This window comes from Rhopalosiphum maidis, chromosome 4 (assembly GCF_003676215.2).
Source record: "Rhopalosiphum maidis isolate BTI-1 chromosome 4, ASM367621v3, whole genome shotgun sequence".
Classification (NCBI taxonomy): Eukaryota; Metazoa; Arthropoda; class Insecta; order Hemiptera; family Aphididae; genus Rhopalosiphum; species Rhopalosiphum maidis.
Genome location: NC_040880.1, coordinates 3,515,858 through 3,539,009, shown reverse-complemented (window position 1 = coordinate 3,539,009; position 23,152 = coordinate 3,515,858). Strand labels below are relative to the sequence as shown.

At 28.7% G+C, this 23,152-nt stretch overlaps 2 protein-coding genes across 2 annotated transcripts in view; both read left to right on the top strand.

Moving 5' to 3' along the window:
* Positions 1-9,923, top strand: part of LOC113549234 (disintegrin and metalloproteinase domain-containing protein 10) — an 83,569-nt gene extending 73,646 nt beyond the window's left edge. Inside the window, exons 6-14 of the mRNA XM_026950443.1 lie at positions 3,492-3,616; positions 3,701-3,829; positions 3,911-4,079; positions 4,204-4,373; positions 4,459-4,626; positions 4,711-4,838; positions 5,006-5,120; positions 5,245-5,379; positions 5,857-9,923. Coding sequence (XP_026806244.1) covers positions 3,492-3,616; positions 3,701-3,829; positions 3,911-4,079; positions 4,204-4,373; positions 4,459-4,626; positions 4,711-4,838; positions 5,006-5,120; positions 5,245-5,379; positions 5,857-7,017 — 2,300 coding nt within the window. The 3' untranslated portion in view covers positions 7,018-9,923. The remainder of the gene's footprint in view (positions 1-3,491; positions 3,617-3,700; positions 3,830-3,910; positions 4,080-4,203; positions 4,374-4,458; positions 4,627-4,710; positions 4,839-5,005; positions 5,121-5,244; positions 5,380-5,856) is intronic.
* Positions 9,924-15,004: 5,081 nt separating this feature from the next.
* On the top strand, positions 15,005-22,679 carry LOC113547961 (putative malate dehydrogenase 1B). Its single transcript, XM_026948563.1, has 8 exons — positions 15,005-15,139; positions 15,702-15,905; positions 16,997-17,189; positions 17,366-17,501; positions 17,965-18,199; positions 20,361-20,640; positions 21,477-21,602; positions 22,462-22,679. Exons 1-8 carry the CDS (start codon positions 15,005-15,007, stop codon positions 22,677-22,679), a joined length of 1,527 nt encoding a protein of 508 aa, XP_026804364.1.
* The last annotated feature ends 473 nt before the right edge of the window (positions 22,680-23,152 follow it).

Sequence of the window (23,152 nt, the reverse complement as noted above, 5' to 3'; positions counted from 1 at the left end):
GTTTACCAAAAACACCATGCAAATCGAGTCAGTAGTTTTAAAGTCAACCCGTTATCAACGCAGTCATTTCAGTATTATATATTATACGATTCACCAAGCATGCTCACTTACACTTCGCTTTAGTAATGAATTTATTGAATGTTTGATTATTGGAATTATTAAGTATATTTGACGACCATATTTTAAATCCTTAATGTGTTTGGTATACAAGCTTCTGTTTTTCAAATTAAAATTACTTTTTTTACTGTAAATTATTTAACAAACAATTTTTCAAATGTTGAAATTCTAAAACCAAAATTTAAACTTTTAGTTTTTCAGTTTTTGAAATGTTTATACTAAGCCTTCTAAGGATAAAAAATCTTAAGAATGTTTTTTAAAAATATCAATTACATGTTATACTGAATCTGTTAAACTTAACCATTTTTACAAATTATAAATATTTATAGATTAATAATAATTGCTAACGTTTTTAAGTCACCATAGCCTTCATACGTTCCTAAATCTTTATAATGGACCTATAATCTATATTACACAAAGTCTAATAACTAAAAACTGCTCTTTTACTCTGTATATAAATAAATTATACCGTACATGATATATATTATTTATTAGAGAGAAACTTAACATATATCTATTTAATTCCTCTAAGAATATGAATAAAATAAAAATAAATTGATAATTAAAAATACTTATTCTTAGTAATTGGATATCTCAAGTATAGAAATGATTCAATTATATAAAATTATTAAATTCTAATTATTTTTATGAGTTAGATATAATGTAAGGAAACTAAGATAAAATATTTTTATTATAATATAATATTATAATGTTATCAATAATCATATGTATTTATATTATATCATACTATTGCACCTTATAGTAAAAATATTTTAAGTATTTTAAAATTAATATATAAAAAAATTAATTTTATAAAACTATTATAAATAATTATGTAACATATTCTAATTATGATATATAATAAAAACATAGGAAATCCGATTTATTATGGATTTAGAATATCACAACGTTAGTATAGTCTTATATTTCATATTATTTATTTTTTGTAATATGAATCTTTTTATAAAGGTATAATTTATTTGAAATTTAAATATTTAATATTTATTATTTCTTAGATGAAATTATTTTATCATTTATATGTATAAAAATTACGTATCATCGTCTAGCTCTCAAATGTCTTGTGTTGAATGTTGAAATTATTGAAATGAGATGAGTATCCTACATCTATAACAATACCTACCTGTCCCATATCTAAGGTTTCCGTTATTTTCTCAAACTGTATTAAAATATTATATTAATTACAAATAAAACAAATTTGGCTATTTAATATTATTTAAATATTTATTAGCTATTACTTTTACATAGGTAAAACGTACTTGTATTAATATTTTTAAGATTATTTACCAATTTAAAAATACAAATAAAAATAATAATAAAATATTTAATGATATTGGAGATTATAACATTATTGGAATCACTTGAATTATTTGATTTCTGGTTTGGTAATCTATTCGTATAATTAACTACCTAATAAATTATTAGTAATTTACGGAAACTTATGAAATAATTTTTGTAATTTTAATGTACTTTAAAGTAAGTTTTATTTTAATTATTATTTTTGGGAAATTTATAAATTTCAAATTGTATTGCTGGTTTTCATTTGTTTTACGCTAAATCTATATATTTATTAAATCTAAAGAATAGCAAAAATTAATAAAATAATGATACTTAAGAGTATTTTCAATTATAAATATTTTAAATCTTTGTAAAAATTATTGATTCTATATGAATCGCGTATAACGTGCAGTAACTTAATAATACGAATTTTAATATATTTTACTTGAAAATATTTCTTTGTGAATGCGGTATGATTTCAAAAAAAATGTACTACAATAACAGGAATAAAATATTCTCACGTTTCATCACGGTATTAAATAATGACTATGCATCTATGAATGTTTGGTTACTGATATTATATTGTAATAAACCGACTTTAATCAGAATATAATTATTTAATGATTTGTACAATTTTATCATTAAAAAATATTTTAAGATTTTTAAATATTCACTTACAATAAAATTTATAAGAGTTACATATAAATAATATGTTATAATATATATACAATTTCTATATTTTACGATTACTAAATAATTTAATTGTGGTTTTAGTTTTAATCAAAAATATTATTTTATTTTTACATATATATTTACATTTTTACAGTGGCGTGTCCAGCACAAAATAATTAGGTAGGACAGTTTTGTTCTGTAGCATGTAAGAGTGCTTATAACTATTAGGGAAGATTTTTCCTATTACATGGAACCAAACAGTCAAATAAAAATTGAGTAGGACCTACTCGGCCTATTCTGTAAACACGCCCCTCATTTTTATTTACTATCTTTTTTAAGACGTTTACCATAACTGCACAAACATGATCAAATACTACACTTCAAAATATTACGATAGTGCACATACGATTCATCAACACTCGTAGTCTGTGTAACTTAATTTATTACACATTTAAATAAATTGATATCGATTATGTTGTTCAAATTATTCAAGTTATTAGTATTGAATATTTTCTAAACCAATAAACTTAAATATTAATTTTAAATGATGCTCGTATAATCAAAAAGAAATTCAGAAGTATGGATTATTTTGGTTTTATAACGATATATAGAAATTATAATTTTATGGATCAAAAAACGATATTAAATTTATAATGGGATATATCTTTGTATTATTATCTTTTTCTGTGAAAACTTTCGGAAAAAGTGTTATATTAAAAGTTTCTATTAGTGCTATTGATTAGAGATTGAGTCTAGTTGGTAATTTTATTTATATAAAGAGGTGCACCATTTTAAGATTTTCTCGATAATTTCTAAAAGCAAAACGAAAAACCCAGATTTATAAGTTTCAAATAAATAATGACATTAAAACAAGTGCATGATATTATCCGATCTTCACTCAAAATCATTATCCAAAGATAACGATTGCTTAATAATTTAATATCACAACCCAAATTTAACATAACCGTGTTCTATAACCTAAATCTATAATTAACACCTATATCAACATTTTTTTTTTTTAATTAGTCTTTAAATTAATTTATTTTTACCATCTTCTAAATTCATACTTTTATAAAATTTGAAAAACAAGTATTTTTTTTTTCAGTTCACTATATAGTTACTAGCAGTTAGAGGTATTTATAGAGGTACGATTGTGTTTACCGGTGATAAAAAATTATCTGACATTTTAAATCCACTTAAACAAGTAAAACGTAAGCTAGTTTATAAAGTATGCATAGTAGATACACATATTTATTTTTGAAATAGTATCAAAATTAAAGATACTATGTTATTAAATTATTTTTTTTCCAAAAATGTATATTTATATTTCTTTATTATATATTTATACAACAATAAACTATATCCTAAACAGCTCAAACCTTAACAAGTTCTATTTTTGTTTTCAGAGGAAGATTACGATGCCTTTTGTTTGGCTTACATGTTTACGTATAGAGATTTCGAAATGGGTACTCTAGGTTTAGCGTGGACCGGAGATTTGAAGAACGCCGGCGGTGTATGTGAAAAAAATGGAGTGAGTATCTACAATTTCTTTGACTGTTTAACGTTTAAAACAAAAACCCTTATTTAATAGTAATTATAATTTAACTTGTTTTAGCATTACCGGGGTAGTTTAAAAAGTTTGAACACCGGTATAGTGACGCTATTGAATTACGGAAAACATGTACCTTCCGCAGTGTCTCATGTTACATTAGCACACGAAATTGGCCATAACTTTGGTTCGCCGGTTAGTATATAAATTTAATAAATGATATTTATTCGTCATTAGTTTTTATGTTTCCATTAATTTAACTGGATTTGCTTACAGCACGACCCCGAAACATGTACACCCGGCGGTGACGACGGTAACTATATTATGTTCGCTCGAGCAACTTCAGGCGACAAGAAAAATAATAATAGGTTTTCGCCGTGTAGCTTGTCTGCTATAAATCCTGTACTAAACGTCAAAGCCAGAAGCACTAGAGGATGTTTCACCGGTACATAATATAATCATAATTCAAATAAGATTTTATTATTTATTTAGTATCATTATTTTGCTTTTTACATCACTGGATGTGAACAGTATAACATTTAATTAACGGTTTGTTTCTATTCTCGCAGAACCCCAAGCATCAATTTGTGGTAACGGCGTTGTTGAACCCGGTGAAGAGTGCGATTGTGGATGGGAAGAGGACTGCAAAGACGCGTGTTGTTTTCCACAAAGAAGATATTCACGACCCGAAGAACCACCGTGTAGATTGACGGCAAATAGTGTTTGCAGCCCTTCACAGGTACCCAATTGTTTAATTCATCCGTATTGTCGTTTTCGATTCGTCTATAGTAAATATTAATATTAAATATTAATTTCAATTTTAGGGACCATGTTGCACGAATGAATGCAATTTGAAAATAGGAGATCTTTGTCGTAATGACAACGGTTGCCGAGATGCTAGTTACTGCAATGGGATGACTCCTACCTGTCCTGCTTCTATTAACAAGCCAAATAAGACTGTATGCAATGAAGAGTTTGTGTGCTACATGGGAGTGAGTATTATGATATATTTTGTACATTATTTATTTTACATTTTACTATGTTCTATTTTTACTTGATCATTTATTATTTTTTAGGAATGTACTGGATCTATATGTCTTGCATATGGACTTGAATCCTGCCAATGTTTACCTACCCCTCAGGACTCTCCTACTAAAGCGTGCGAATTGTGTTGTAAGCTACCTGGTGAAAATCAACCTTGTTTGTGAGTAATACTTTTTTTTGAGTGGGGTGGTTAAAATTAATAAAACTAGTTACACAAAATAAAAGATAGATAAAAAGATATGACGATTTGAGTGAAGGGAGTGAAATAGTATAAAAAAATTCTAGTAACTACTTTTTAATAATTAACTGTAACGTATATTTAATTAGGTCATCATATTCTTGGAATAACGTGCCATACGACATACCAGATATGTATTCTAAGCCAGGTACTCCGTGTAACGACTACAATGGGTATTGTGATGTATTTCAAAGATGTAGAGAGGTATGTATATTAAAATTATTTTTAATTTATAAAAATGAATTTTTATAATAAACAATTTGGTATAATAAAATGTAAAAATCAAAACCATATAAAAACAATTCTATTGAATATTTGTTTTATTTAGGTTGATCCATCAGGACCTTTAGCAACGCTTCGAAAGTTGTTGTTATCCGAAGAAAGCATTGCCTCATTTAAAAAATGGGCTATAGACCATTGGTATTATTCTGGTCTAATTGTGGCCTCTTTCCTACTGATGCTAGTACGTTTAACATTTTTTTTACACTTACCAAAAAATTTAAATAGTATAATACGTATATATATAATATAATGTTTAATGTTTAATGTATATTGATTTTCTTATTGATTTTTCTGTATACTTGATTTTTTTCATAAACACAATTGTGCATAAATGTGTTCAGGTTATTCGGAATTCACATTGTAAGTCATTCTGCGTATGAAATTACAGATCCTAAAATCCAGTATTTACTTATACAGTATTTTCCTTATCCAGTTAATTACGCAATGTAGAGTACAATATCATAATCCATAAACAATAGACACAGACATCTTTAGGCTTACACCACAATAGTATTAATTATTCAATACATTATAAGATTCTCGGCATCGTAGGCTTTATTATTATTATTATTATTATGATGTTTGAACCATACCTATATTATTATCAGTTATAATAATTATAAACAGTGTTTAATATTACAATTATAAATATTTCTAGGTTCTAAGTACGCGGTTGTTTGGAAAGCGATCCGATCCAAAATTGAAATCAGTGACGATCATCCACAGTTCGACCACAGAAACTGTCCGGTTGCCAGCTGACGGCGACAATCAAAACGTTACTGTTCATCCAGCTGCCGTGCGTTCAAAACTTCCATTGAAAAAACGCGTCCGTGAAAAACGTAACGTAAACAACAACAACAACAGTCCCGCGAAAAAGAGTCGCAAGAATGTTGCAGCCGAGGAGGAGTCGACGACAGAGACGTCTTCACCCAAAAAGGTTGGACTAGCTCAGAAGAAAGAACGGAAAACGAGGCGAAAAAAATCGAAAGGCGTCATCGACTACAGCGTCGCCCAGAACAAAGTGCTCGTGGCGAACAAAAAAACACCCGAAGACGATTCGCTGGGTAAGGTCCGCAATTGGCTGTTGAACTCGCATCACATAGAGGCTCTTGGAGGCACGCTGAGGAAGTCAAAGTCGTCGCCGGCCGGCTTCGCAAACCCGCCCGAACCTGCCAGACCGGTGCCCAAAGCTCAACAAAAAACCAAAGACAATCAAGTTAGTTTGCAGGTAGTGTATAAGCCCCCGTTCAAGTTTAGCGTCAAGCTCAGCAAGTCCAAGCCGGATCTGACGAAAGACAAGCGGCCGGACCGGACCAAGCAGCGCGCGGCTCTGTTGATCCGGGCCAACCGGGTGCGCGGCGGTGGTGGTGCCGGCGGTGGCGCTGCCAAGCAACAAGCGAAAAAGCAGCAACAGCAGCAGCCCAACGGTGGCAGGGCCGCCAAGCAGGAGCCGAAGAACGCGTCGGCTGCGGCCTCTGCGGGCAGACTGCAACCAGCCGAGCCCATATACGAGAACAACGCGGCCATCGACTTGCTGCGCATGTCGTCCACGGAGCACGACGGCCACCAGCCGATATTTCCGGTGGCCGCGTCGCCGCCGAACAAACAGAGGAAGTCGTTCGCCGGCGTAGACGTGAAAACCGACGAGGCTTCCCGGCCAAAGCGGAACAGCGTTCCACAGCAACAACAACAGCCGAGCACGTCGGGCAACAGCAATCTGATGCGGTTCCCGTCCACCGAAAACAAGCAGGCCAACAACGACAACAACAACGGTCCCGCGGCCGCCACTAACGCGAGTAAATCCGACGAAAAAACGTGATAGTCGCGCGACGAGGTAATTTTACGAATTTTTTTTGTTCATCATCATCATTATTATTATTATTATATCGACTATGTACGAATGTACGATACTCTCTTTCCTCTATCGTTATGATGACTGACGACGTCGTTAATTCAAGTTTTAATTTCGTCAGTCTAATTCCGATCGGAACCGTGGACAACTGCACGTGCCTACCGCGGCACTCGTGATCTCAGCCCCGAAGCCCTTCCCCCCCCCTCACCTCAACCCGCCACACGCATCAACTTCCGTTTTTATACGTCTCGTTCGTGACTATCGTCAACAGGTCCAATCCGTCTTCGCCAATCAGTGATAGACGTACTATTATTTCATTGCGGTGTTGGACGGTAAATTTCAATTTTCGCGTAGATCTATTGAATCGTTAAACGACGTTAATACGAGAGAAAAAGAAAAAAACACAAAATATACATTGCGAACGATATTCCAAACGGTCTTTATCGAGTATTAATTTTTTACGAGTTTTCCCATTTTATTTATATACATATTATATTATTATATAATATAAAACCCCGAGATTTCGAAACATAAAAACACGAAAACGCATCCATCACAAATATTATACTATACAACACTGTTGTAGGTAATAAACGAAATTGTAGTCATTTTTATAATAAAATAAATGAGTTTACCTCCGTTTTATTTCCTTTCTTTGCTAACAGTAGTTGGTTTCGGACAATGGGTTTGAAAAATCTACAGACCTTTTTATTTCTACATAAACTAACCCCAATAACAATATAATAAAAACCCCGTTGTCGTGATTAATTTATCGAGTTTGGCAACACATCAATTCATTCTCCTCGGTGCAATAACGTTATGATCAAATATTCAAATCGTCAGTATTATGCAATATTCATGTCGTATAATATTTTAAGAATATGAAATTGTGTATGATTATTTTGTCGTACGGATGTATATTATTTATTATTTATAGAAGATCTCTTGTTTTGTTTTAAGTTTATTTTTAACTATATGATGGCAACAATGCATGTTTAATACACAATTATTGCCTCATGTAATAGGAACAAACCTCGCCTTTTTTAAATTTTATTTTATAGTATTCAATAAAAATCTATGCAATATTATAAGGAAAAAACAATGAACTATTAATATGAATATCTTTCAACTTGTATGCTGTCAGTTAGGTTATTCGTTCTGATTCTGTTATGACATAATAAGGAGTCTTCCATTTCAATCGTTTTCCTCACATTACATATTACATGCATATTTGATATGATATGGTTAACATAAACAAATCTTTACTTTGTTTATTGTTTGCTGCTACTTACTTAATTGTATGTTTTCCATTTAATAAGTATTTAACTAAATAAATAAAAAAAAACTACACTCATATATATTAAGCTAATAAAATAAAATAAATTACAAACAGTATTAATAAATTATTGTATTGAACAAAATTAGATTTTATTTGTTGATTTAAAATTAAATTCGCTGTGCCGAATGTCTAATATTTGCTAAAGTAAAAATGTTATTTTAATCTGTTAAAATATTTGCCAAATTAATTTTTTAGTGTTTTTTTTTTAAATTTGTTAAATTAATTAATTTATATAAATGTTACCATAATATTCTTAATTAAAGAATAACATTACATTTTAATGAATATTGTGGATAAACAAATTTTACTTTCATCGATATGATTCCGAACTTTCCTCAGGTATTTTTTACATATTTTGTTTATATTTTTTGACTTACCGACACCTAAAAATATTTTTTATTCAATTTGTTCAACAAAACGTTAAATTTACAAAACAATGGCTGTGTTGTACTGATATTTTTACTGTACTATTATAGAAAATAATGTATGTATATCAATCAGAATGATAATCATGTATTAGTTTCTTGCATTTCAATAAATAGCTCAATGTTATACATACTTATTCCTACTGCAATGTCGTTTGTACATTAATTATAAATTTTGTTTTATTTAAAAATAATATTTGTACATAAAAATTACAAATTATAAATTATATGACGTACCTATTAATAATATAAATGTCTGTCGTTCGTATTGAATTGACAACTATTGTAAAACTGTACATAATAAAATAAATTATAATTCTTGGATTTTTAAAAAATTTATTTTAGTGTAGTCGTATAATTTTTGAGTAGCTAAATTAACACGTGTTAAGAAAATCATTTCACTATTTTTTATTTACTACCTTAGAAAAAAAAGTACGCTAACATCTTTTTATTAGTAATAATTTGAAAATAAAACTTAACATTGATATACATAAGATTTTATTATTCCTACAATGACCACGCTATTTTTTTCTTAACTTTGCTAAATATATTCTTCAGTGCCAAAATTTATACTTGGTAACATTTTTGTGTGCGTGTGAGAGTTATTCATGTGTTAATTTTTCCTTATTATTATTAAAAACCAACATGAAGATAAGATAAAAAACGATTTCAGACGACAAAAATAATATTAACATTATTGTGTTGTCTTAAAACTTATTGTAAGATGTTGTCGTATGTAATCTTCAAGATGTGTAATATTATGTTGTATTTATTTCTGCATAAGCTTCGAGATGTGTAATACTTATTATATTAATTTATCATTATTATTTTTTAATTTTATATGAATTACTGATTATGCTTAATTGTGATATATTATGCGTAACCTGTAACCATGTTAGTTTAGTTTTTAGATTTTTTTTTACACTTACGAACTAATTGTATTATATTTTAACAATGTACCGATTGTGCAGTATTGTGATTTGTTAAGTTGTTTATTATTATTTTTTATTTCATTTAATATTATTTTAAGATTTCATACTAAACAAAATGTGATACCCTACTTAATTGTATGTCCAAGTCCAACCAAGTATTTTTTAAGACCATTAAATGGATTATATACTTACCTAAATGTGTGTTAAATTTTTATTAGGTAACGCTTGTGTACTAATTCAATGAGTAATTCTATGAAATAGTGATTTTAAACTTGATTAAATTTTAATGGCTTTGTTATATATATGTTTTATAGGCAGTGCCTATATAGTATATATACTACTGCAGGTTGGGTGTATTTCCAAGTTCCAACAGTATTTCGTGTTCGTGCGTGCTTTAGACGTTGATAATAAAATGGGAAACGAATTCATGCAAATACAGGGCGGTAGTAACAATAATGGTTTTTACTTTTCTAATTAACTTTGGTGTGGGTTAATTATTACGAGTTATAACTACCGAGCTGATAATTAGTGTAATAAATATTACAAACATTATCAAGTTTCCTGTAGGTGCGCGTGTTTGTTTAAAGTTATATTATAAATAACTAAATAGTATATAATAACACTATGTATATATATATACACTGTAATGTAATTATTCAACGTATATTAATAAATGTATATATTAACACAAGTTCTATTTTCACAGAGAGCTGAAGATAGACATTGAGTGTTTGAAACGTTAAAGTTAGTTTAAATGATTAAATGTAGTGAATATTATAACAACAAAAATCAAGTTTGTAGAACAAAATTTTTAAAAATGTATTCACTTTTGAAAAAAGCTCCTTTCTTGTATATTATATGCTGATAAGATTTCCTATTCCTACCGCAACAACGGCCGTTATATTTAAACAAAAAACACAATTATAACAAAACTTATCACAACTTGAGAAGAAAACAAAACAAATTTAATATTTTTTTCTACCTACTTGTAAAATCACATTAACATACTTTGAAGCAATGTACTGACTATAATAATAGACAGAAGACACAAAAAATTAAATTAAGGAAACAGGTATTATGCACTAACAGACAAACATTTTTTTTTGTTTTATAAATAAAATTACTTTCGTTTCTTTTCAGTCTTGAAATTATAATATAAAGTCTAATATCCGAAGGAACTCTCGTTATAAAATATTAACTGAATAAAATACCTATCAAAACTTTTTATACAGTGCTCATTTAGTTTATAAACTTAGATGTTTGCCGTATTCAAAATAATGGTTTGAACTGACTTTTAATGGATCGAATTTGTTGATGATTTACGTGTAATCTTCGGGTTTTGTGCAGTAAAATTAAGAAACTGTCAACCATATTATACCTTGTGCGATTTGTTAACTCGGCGGTCAACTTTTAAGAGACCCGTTGAACAAATTTAACGTTTTATGTTGTGACATTACGTATTAAGTCGACGAACAATTTTTCGACAACGTTATTACTATAATACTATACAGAGTGTAATGGAAAAAGGTGATAAATGTAATTAAACCATAATATGTAAAAACGGTGTTCTCATATTGTATTACAAGAAAGACCTAAATAAGTAATAATTTTAATATAATATCATGATTTCACTGACTTTGATACGATGTGCGTATAATAGAAAACGCAATTGTAGCAAAATGTGTATGTGTAATTTTTATTAGCAGCATAAAATATGTTTAATTAATATTAACTGATTTTGTTATCATATTTTTTCTGGAAAAAAATACTCACACGCATATATATTATATTATTATTATTCTTTCACTTTCTATAAATGGTATTATAATTATAGTCCATAACGACCCGAGTCATTAAATACGGGGAAAAAATAATATCTTGTAACACGATATAATGCATATATTTTATTTTATGTTTAATATCGCTTTTGTAGATAGTCATTATAATGTTGAAGTAATAAACACTATTATCATCAATTTTTATTTAATTTATGAGTTTTCAATGAATATAAAGTATAATTAATCATATTAATATAGCGTCTATATAAATTAAAAACTGTAATATTTAATATTGTTACAAAATGTTGTGTGCGCGTAAGCTGCAAAATTAAAATATTTACCATTGAAATATAGGTAAGTAAACACTTTAAACGATTATTATTTTTATAAAACGATAATAAGACAATAAACTATTGATAAAGTATTTTGTAAATATGACCTTTTGTCCATTATTAAACTTCTACTTGTACAAAAAAAAATGAAACATTCTGTGAATGTAGCGTTTTTTGTTTCGTAATTGTTAATACAACTAAAAAGTTCGTAAAAATGTAAAATAATAAATTCTGTTGTTACGAGCTTTGTAGTTTTGCTTTAAAAAAGTGTATGTCAACTCAGCAAATGGCCAAGATACAGAGGTTCAAATTAAATAAAAACGTTTGTGAAATGTCAATAGCTACGTCGTTTTATTTTTAACGGTTTGTTAATGATTCAAAGCAGTGAAAACTGTAAATTGTAAATTATAATCAAATATTTTTATTGAAACAAAAATATTATATTAATTCAAACTGTAATTTAAAATTAAAATCATTGTATCTCGGAGCAAACATTTTTACTATTTGTGTACCAATAAATAACAATCATTAAATCATATTTAATAAAAAAAAAAAAGTGTAAATATTAATTATAATTTAAAAACCGTTTTAAAAACAAACGAAATATTACTATTTTAAAACAAATACTAACAAAAAAGTATATAATGTTGTAAATGTACAATGTACATGCTGAGACAGTAATTTGTATGATATAAAAATCGCTTTCGTTAAACTTAAAATAGTTTAATAAATCGTACTCAATGTGTACTATAGCGACGAGTGGAGATGCATAAAAATCGTTTGACCAAGAAACAACCGAGATATAGCTTAATTACTTAAATTTACTGAAAATAATAACGATAATGTAATGGATTTTTTTCTACTAATTATTAGAGTGACGCACGACTTATATATATATCAATATAGGTGAGTTATAATCGTCGTGGTTAAAGGCGATTAGGAGAAGTTAATATTTAATAATATCTGACGAGCGGAGATGCTTTTATGCTTCCAACGCTTTTGTAATTAATATTGTACTATAGAAATAAGAATAAACAATATCGTGTAATTAGCGTAGAATAATTGTATTGTTGGTTCACCGTGAATAAACCATCAGAGCAAATGCATTCATTTTCAATCGTATCAGCTTACATAAATGATCCACTCAACTGTCGGTGTACCCACTGTTTTATGATAATGTCAGTGGAAAATGTTTCTAGTCGTTGTCCGTACGTCATCGATCAAAGACCACAATGACCTACAGTCATTACTGATCAGACTAAATAATATAATATCGGACTATACTTGAACTTTGAAGCATTATCCTGCCATTATCTCGTTTTTGAAGTCTTTACAAGGACATCATTGGAATAAGGTAAGCTTTTCTACGTCATTTGTAATCGTATTTAATGTAGCCTCGAGAGTCAGAGCAAGAGGTTGTCGATAAAACAATTGAATTATTTAATGATATGCGGTAACATCCTTTTGCAATCAGTCTTATCTTTGATGAATTAAGCTCGGGTTTAAACATTACATTATTTAATACAATCGTTCACTTAATGTTGCATTATATAGCGATCATTAACACTTGAAATCTGCCATACACTCCAAGTATTCAAGTCTTAATTTATTATAAATAATAATATACAATATTTTTTAGAACTACAACAAATACAACTATATACTTTAATGCTTATTATAATATATATACATAAATTTTAACTTTACACGGCATTAAGAATAGGCAATTTTGATACACCTTTGTCGTATGATTCATTTGGGTGTATCTAATAGTGATAATTACCTTATAGTATTAATTATAAAATATAAATAATATAATCAATGGTTATACTTATGTGCATTAACGTACATAGCGCATTCAATGTATATCGCTATACCTCTATACATGAAATTCAACAATAATTACACATTTCTAACTTCCTAACAATATAACAGTATAACACCGAAATATAAATGCGCTTTTCAGGTTAGGTTTCGTAGATACATTACGTAGGATTAAGGAAGCAATTCAATTATCATCCGTAACAATTTTCTTCCAGTACGTAATTAAGAATATAATAAATATATTTTTAAGTCATATTGTATCAAAAAAAAAAATATATATATATATCAATAATAAAAATAACTAGTTATTACCTATGACTTATTAACAATTATATGTTTTAGAATCACAAGATATTTAGCAACAAACATTATTTAAAGAAAAACATGTTAGACAGATGAATAATTATTTACTTTTTGTAAATTTCTAGAAATTTCTTTGTTTAACCATAAATCTGCGACCAAAATGAAATCGTCTACCGATAAATCGCATAATATAATGAAAAGTTTTACTCCCCCTTTATAATTCGGCATACAACACTCCAACACTATTGTAAGCTGAAAAATCGACTAAATTTTTTAATATTTTGAAGAATGTGGTCATTATTTTAGTCGAATGAAGTCCTTGAGGGGGATGGAAAGTGGAGAAAAATGGACTCGACTCAATTGTCAATTCTATACTCTTATTACTGTAGACAATTCATTTAAAATTTAAAACTGTTGTGGTTCCTCCTCTAAAATTTTTATCAATAGATAATAATCATTGTAATTTTCTATATTTATAATAATTGATATTTTTTTTTTGTTTTTTTTTAATATAATGGTACATGTAGTAAACTAGTAAGTTAAATACACATAATACTGTGAAATACATTTAAATTTGACCTTATAAATAATAGATAAATTAGATGAATATAAATAAAATTGCAATAACATTATATGGCTGAATAAATAATGAAATCAACTGCGCTCAAATACGTATCACCATTTATACGATGAAATTTTTTCGAGCAAAATATATAATTTTTAGCATTTAATTCATTATTCATTATAATTCGTGTATAAATGATAAGATATTTATAAATAACAATGATAATTTTGATTTACCTTTAGCATTACATTTGTGTTATTTATACCTCTAGTAGTATATAATCTAAGAATATAATTGACCATAAAAATATCGTATCTATGGTAAATAAACAATCATTACTTAACATTCATCAATAACAAACATCAACTAAAAATAAAAAATATATTAAAAATAAATACATCTTTGACGCTACAACCCTGTAGTATTTCGTTTTGTAGTACCCCGTTTATCGATTCAATGTTTACATACTTCATTGCTGGCGTGCCGAAATGCCAGGACTTCGGTCACGCCAAACTCGTCGCTGAAAAATTAAGACTCTCTCTTCCCAGATTCTCGTATAAAATCATAGTTAAAACTGAAGAAGAATATCAAGTAGGTTATTACTCGTATATGGCGAGTATCAAGTAATTTTTGGGCTGAATAAATAACAGCGACGGTACAATATTATCGTCAAGCCATTATAATATAGGTATACCTACGTTATATTTAAAATTATTATTTATATCCGAAATAAAATCACGATAAATCTAACCATTGCATCACTTACGTGCAAAATATGAGTTCACCACTATTTGCAGATGGGTGGTAAACTGTAATTAAATGTAATGAATTGTGATTGACGATTAATTACACCAACCCACAATATTTCGGTCACAGTATAAATGTTTAATGACAACGACTAATCGTACATTCCATTACATCAGATACAACGTTTTCAAGTTCAACCGTTCACAATATTTCATTAAATACATAATATAATATCATCAGTGTAATATGTATCAAGACGTGTACGGTACATTAGTCAATGGCCAGTGTACTATAATTATTAAGCGTCAAGTTGACGACATGTACATGAGCACGTCATACAATATGTACAATTATTTTATTGACGGTAAATAATTATTTTAAGTCCGATAACCTTTAAAACTGTTAGGATTGGATGAATAAATTTTGCCTCGAACAAAAATGGAAGATCAATAAAAATCCGTTAGTCTGGAAACGTGTACCCAACTCAAACGGCTCTTGTCATTTGATCGGTGGAATTAACGAATTTTTTGACCATCTCATAGAATATTATAATGTCGACACACGTTTGGACAAACGAATAAAAAAACAAATAGCGCTGGATAACGAAAAGGTATGTTGTTAATTTTAATCGATAGATAATAATAAAGTAGATGTCAAGTATACTTCGCCATTGAATAGGTCACCTAATAGATGTGTTCGATTTGAATTCAATATAATTTATTGATTTAATATTATGACGAAGAACGTCTCTAAACAAAGACGGTTAGAACTTATGATAAGTTATATTTTGTTATTATCTTGTAATAATGTTCAAGATTTTTGTACTACCAAACTAAAATCTTGCATAAATCAAAAATATATTTTAAAAAAATATAAAATTCAATATATGTATATAGCATAAAAAGAGTTAAAATTGTACGAAAGTTATTTTTTCATATCTATAAAATGTTAATATACATATATTAGGTTATTAGTTTTGAATTAAAACAACAACAACAATCGATTTCTGCATAGGACAATCTTGTTTATCATTTATTCCCCCGATTATACAAAAAGTACTGTGAAGTTTTTCACTGTTGATTCCCCAAAATGTCAACTATATTTTATTCTAAAAATTAAATGTCAAAATATTTTTACTGATCCAGACAATGGTGACGGGTAAAAAAAAAAAATTAAAAACACACATCATAGTAAGATCAACACATTTGTTGCTCAGTTTCGCTTACATTCTAAATTTTTCATACTGTTCCAACCTTGAAATATAATAAATTAATAACCAATACTAATTGGCAATTTAATAATTGTGGATCATTATAATTATTACATCAATATAAGTACGATACATTTAAATGGGTTTTCTAAAAACACGACCTGATTGTGTTTTTTTTTTAATATTGATGTCCTTCTAAGGATAATTTGAAATTTCTCTGTACTTTTATATTCCTCCACTTTAAAATCGGTCATGCATTAATTTTTAAACTTTCTATGGTTTTTGTATGTGTGCTTTCATTTTACATTTATAAGTCCTCAGATCTATGTACCAGTATGCGCTTATTTTTCTTATTTTTAGAGTATTTTAATTTATTGAATTATTTAGCCTTCATTGTTTCATGTTTATATCGTTTAATCAACACCTCACTCCCCGTTTCGTTTTATTATTATTATTATCTATTTCATGATATTGTCTTGTTGGTCCCACAGAGACTGCCGTTTATGTTGACCGAGCAAAAACCCGTGTGCCGACCCGTAGCGAGAAAGGTGTGCATAACCGGTGCAGTTTATCCGTCTACTTGTTACTTGGTTTCTGAACTATTGCAATTGAAACAACTTCAAGCTGAAAGCGGTGGTGGTGTAAGCATATCTTTGCACCATAAGAACTCGAACAATTACGGAGGTACATCACTACTATCGCAGTAATCGCACACACTAGACTTAGTGTGTTTATAAATTAAAATTTTTATAAATATAAATAAGTACACGTAAATTCCAAAGTACTGATTGTACAATACTCATATGCAAATATGTATAATATATATAATTTACTTATATTATATGTATTTTTCATTACAGATCTGATAAGGATTAAAAACGAAATTTGTGACGCCGAATTTAATGTTCGTGGTTGTAGTATGGTCACGGTGGTCAATAGCGTCGAAGAAGGATTGTTGAATTGCGATTTATTAATTGTAATAGGCAGCATGAAAAGGCAAGTTCTTATCGCACACGCGAGTCAACGACATACGATCTAAAGCGAACGTATCCCTAAAACTTATTATGTCTTTAATAAGAACAGAGATGAAACTTGATAGTAAAATAAAGACGCCGAAAATATGTAATTTCTATTATTAAAACAACGTTTCCAAATGTCACACTTAAACTATAATATTGTCCATATACAATTTAACAAACGCAATTGATAATAACTATTGTTAATCAGTACGATGAATGTGTGAAATCGGCATATTATTAAGCGTAATACTCGATAGCTCAATACTTAAAAATACTATATTAAAATAATTCTTATCATGATAAAAATAAATAAATAATAAATTAGATAATTTTTTTTTTTTAAATAAGGAACGGATTAATATACAAATACAAACTTTTAACAACACGATATAATAATGTAGCTAATGATTTCTTTGTCCTCTATTCTGGCCTATATGTAGAGGAGAAAATGAAGACCAAGACATATGGACAAACCGGAATTTCATCGCAATGAAGAGTTTGGCGTCAATTCTCAACCGCCACTGTCCCGTACGCTGCAAAGTACTGCTGATGAGCATGGATCTATTGTGTTTCAACCTAAGCGTTTTGGCTGAGAACGCTGAAAAAGTTTATTTATACAATATTGTTGGTGTGACTGGTCATCACGGTATAGTGACGTTACCAACCATTTCACGGGTAAGTACCTATACCTACACTTAACGTGGCCACATGCATATGTGCCACTTACGCACTTACGTATCACTATACATTTTTACAAACTCCCTAAATACCTTATGTAGTAGAATTATTTCTTTAACTCTGTTAGGTCCATTCGTCTAATTTTTTGTTGACCATCATAAACAAGTAATAAATAAAATATACGATGGTTAAAAATTATTAAGATTTTGTTTTTAAATCTCTTATGAAATAATTTCACAAGTTGCAATGAGAAAAATTAATGGTATTATATGTTTTGTAATGGTATATCATCAATATTCCTTGTGTCATCGATTATTTTTAAAAGAATAAATAAAGTTCACCGCGGCCGTAGAACCCGATCAGATTTTATCCCTTAAATAAATACCCCCATCATCCCCTATTGGATTGTACCATCGAATACATGTTTTCAAATCCAATTTTAATGTATAATCTTTTACGTGAAAAACGGTTTTGCACAAACATTCAACTTTTATCCCACAAGAGTGGCTTCATAATAGTAATACTGAATACTGATAATAGTTACGCCAATTCATTAGGTATTTCATTAAACTTAATCTAATTCATGATTGTACTAATCTAATTGGATTACAAGTTTATAGTTTGGAAGTATACTATAGATAAGTGATAAAATTGTTTGAATCGTTTAATAAATTGGCTCATTTACTTTATATGTTATTAATTAATATATAACATTATTATATCAAATCGTATACGGTATACATAAAAAATATAATATTATGTTGGGAAAATAAAACCACGGCAGTGATGTAGCTAATTAGTCTATCCAAGACGCCGTGCGCGTATCCATAATATTATTATTCGCGGTTACTGGTTAGGTTGTTTGCAGTTTTCAAATTTTGAGTAATTTTATTTAATGTTTTATCCATAGATATTTTAACGCTACAAATGTTTTAATTCGATACCTATTTAAATCTCACATTAAACTTTTTTCAATTAAACATATTTAGGCGTATACATTTGTTTTATTCATATATATGTATATATACATTATGAATAATCGTTGTTTCATGCGGCGATCTATACTATAGTCAAATCAGCTCATCGTATACTCGTATAACGTATAATAAAATATATGCCTATTTATTATACCTTTCATGGGTGTTCTATTAGAATGGGTGAATACTAAAAGTCTATCACTACACAACTAAGTCGTATACTTATATGTATAACTCCTAAATTAATTTTTAATTATTATCAATAACTAACTGCCCGATTTTCCCCGGAAGAAATTATTTTTTTATAATTTAATTTAAGAAGATATGACTATCTTTTGGCTATACAAATAATGTAATATAATTACATATTTTTGTTATTGTTATAGCTAATTTCTGAAAATTATATATCCTACATTTTGAATTCAACCACTGGAGTGATACATTTTATTCTTTTTATTATAGAATAAAGATAAGGTAGAAAAAATGTAACAATAAATTATTTGTTCAATGAATAATACATATATTTCAAATGGAAAAATGCAAGTGCAAACAAATCAATAATTAATAATAATAACAATAATAAATAAACAAACAAATAGAATATTTAGTTTGAATTTCAATAAATCACAGAAGATAATATAGACAATAATAAAATTAATAATCTATGTCTTATTATCTTCTATTAATAATCCTATTTTCTACTGCTTGACGTTCGATATTTAATCTGATTTTTTTAAATGTCAAAAAAAAAAGACAAATATCGTTATCGGTGAATATATGAAAATAATTGGTAATTAGGTAATCTATATATATATATATATATATATTATTATGAGAGGAAGCGATAAGGTAACGAAGTACACTCAACACCTATTATACAATAGTGATTTCCTCAATTTTTTTTTACAATTATAGTCTTTGATCTACTTTTTTTAAACTATATTTTTCAATAAAACCTACGTTAGTTTTTTAAAATTATATGTATTACATACCTATTATTCTGTATTTAACAAATAATTTTTATAATCATATTTGTAACCGCATAACTATATATTATAATGCCTTCAGTCTATAGAGAGAGATTTAGTCTCACCTAAAATATTATTTCATACTTTAAATTTAGGAAAGAATTGATTTTACTATGATATTATGAAATTAGTGAAATTACACTACCTATATAGGTGACGAGTATCCCGATCTCAGACCTCCACTGTCCACCAGTTTGGGGTTTTGACGGTTCGGCGCAATATATTGATTTCAAACACGTGATCTACCATTGCGGTAGATCGGGGGTGGACCTCGGAAAACCGGATTACTACGATTGCGAAGACGCGGCCACGGTTGTGCACAATTATTCGGCAGACCGAAACAAGCACAAATACTTGCAGAACGTATTACTACAGTCAGAGAGTTTGCAAACGGGAGGCGACGGCGAGCACGGTGTCGTGAACACAACCATTGGTATATCTTTAGCTACATTTATGTTAATATACGGGCTAATTAATTCAACGTAAGACGCTCGTTATTTCACAAAACACTGATATTTTTGAAAATATTTCTCTTATATCATTAATCTTCAAGTTGTTAAGAAACAACATTTTCGATAAAAATATATCATTTTTACGATTTCATATTCCGAAGCAGAATATTATTCTAAGAATTTCGATTTCTTAAAATAAAATTTTGGACAAGTATGAAACGTGTACTTAATTAGTTACAAGTATTTAAAGTTTTGACTAACGGAGTAATGGAGCAACATTTTCTAGGGTACCATACCTCGCTTCACTCATCTATAATAACTTTCAATACTTATAACTCATAAACTATACTCGTCCAAAATTAGACTTTTATGATGTATCGAAGTAAGTACTTCAAACAAATTGTACGTATTTTAGAATAAGAAATTGAAAATTCATGTTGTCATTAAAAAGTTAATAATATTTTAAATATAATGATGAAAAATGGTAAAATTATATTATTTTTTAAAAAAATGTTGATTTTTAATGACTTAAAACTATACCTATAAAACAAACATTTTCAAAAAATGTTCAGTGTTTCTTGATAGTAAAGCTGTTCATTTCACATAAATCAATTTAACCTTATTTTAAACTAGAAACGCACATCTTATTTTTATAAATTATAATGACTTGCAGTCGACCGGGAACGCTCTCGACATAATAATTTTAATACCGATACGGCTATATTATATATTATGCTATAATAACGAAACGAAAAGCATGAAGCGTCGCGTGCTAAATATTTTATGTCAATCGCGTTTCACTTTGTTCTTCTCTCAGAATCAAATACCAGCGTAGTGTGTCATCTGTGTAGCTTGCCCGAAATACGCGTGGCCGTCCGAATGATTTCGGAATGGTTCAAAAACGACAGCCGTGTAACAATCAGCGCTGCAGTTTTCTCAGACGGTATTTGTCTTAATATTATAATATATTTATTGGTTGCAGAGTTTATTTTTAAATCCGTTAGCTGTGCAGTACTAGCTAGCCGGAGCATCGTGTTTACCAATGATAATGTTTATTTTATTGTAAATTAATATAATAATATAGTTATAGTATGATACTCATTATGAACATTTAGATAATGTATAGGGCTGATCAAATATCGTATTATTTCCTCTTTAATTATGTCTACAGTTGTTGTTTATTGTCATTAATTAATAATTATATAATACATGCTCTAGCGATTCTCTAGAGGGCGTCTTATCCGTAGCCCGTCTTACAAATAACGCACAAAATAAAGGAAATCATTTTATGCGTCCTCATTTGATTAATAAAATTAGAATTATATATTTCCATATTGATTTAGCTAAATATGGTTAATAATTTGTATACAACACTTTTATAAGCGCAAGGTGGGAACCGGGAGAAGGTAATGGTTTTTTTTTAGTCAGTTTAAAAATTAGTGTTAATCAATAGGTGGTAATCAAAAAGTTTTTTGGCGTGTGAAGGCGCATACAATAAATAACGGTGACAATAAACTCATAATGGTACTGACTATTATTGATTAAAATAACTAAGTTTCAACTGTCCTTGTCCTAAACACCTAACCACTATAAAGGTAAACTATTGAGTTCTAAATATATTGAGTATTGAGCCCTAAGCTCAGCGTGACGTACCTAACCTGCGAGCTGCGGCCCCTGCCCAATCATATGGTATTATAATTCATCGTTTTAAAATTGTAGGTACCTATTAGCCATTTTGCTTATTTGCTATAGGTTTGGTGAACCATACCACTCACAATCTAAATGTTTGATCATTTTTATAGGAACGTTTGGCCTACCATTTGGTATATTTATATCTCAGCCAGTTTGCATGGAAAATGGTGAATGGAAACCAAATTTTGACTTCCCATCTCCAGATGAAACGATCATTATTGACATACTGTCTAAAGTAGAGGATATTACATTCGATTATAACCTCGGGAAAAGGTTTAATGTTCAATACCCCGCGAGAGAATCAAGAACAAACATCTTTGACGAATAATATGTGTTTAATTTGAGAAAATTATAACTATATTTTATTAAACTTTTAAATGATAATTGTTTACTAGATAACGATGAACAGTGATAGTGTTGCGTGGACCAAATGAAGACATGCCCATCTGAATTCTAAATTACATATTAAAAATTAGAAAGTTGAAAACTCCTCAATTGTTTTGAGAATATTGATGAGATCACACTAAAGCTAAAATACCATTACCTCATAGGCGTGCGGACAGGGCCCTATGCTCAATCTACCTAAATAATTGAATTCATTTAATTTTAGATAATTTTTTTAAAGCGAATTTGAAAAAAAATTGAATAATTCACTATGATTAATTTAAGATTTAAGCAGGATAAATTTGACTTGGTAGATGCTATAACTCAAAATACTATAAAAATCTTGTCAACATTTTCCAAGGTTTCAGAGGAAAATTTAATTACCGAACTGAAACTTTTAAAAACTATCAAAATGCT

What these genes read in the sequence shown, in the direction of transcription:
- LOC113547961 (XM_026948563.1), top strand. Translation starts at nt 15,005, where the DNA reads ATGTTTACATACTTCATTGCTGGCGTGCCGAAATGCCAGGACTTCGGT. An exon ending in TAGCGCTGGATAACGAAAAG is followed by an intron (nt 15,906 to 16,996) that starts GTATGTTGTTAA and finishes TTGGTCCCACAG; the next exon opens with AGACTGCCGTTTATGTTGAC. An exon ending in CGCTGCAGTTTTCTCAGACG is followed by an intron (nt 21,603 to 22,461) that starts GTATTTGTCTTA and finishes TCATTTTTATAG; the next exon opens with GAACGTTTGGCCTACCATTT.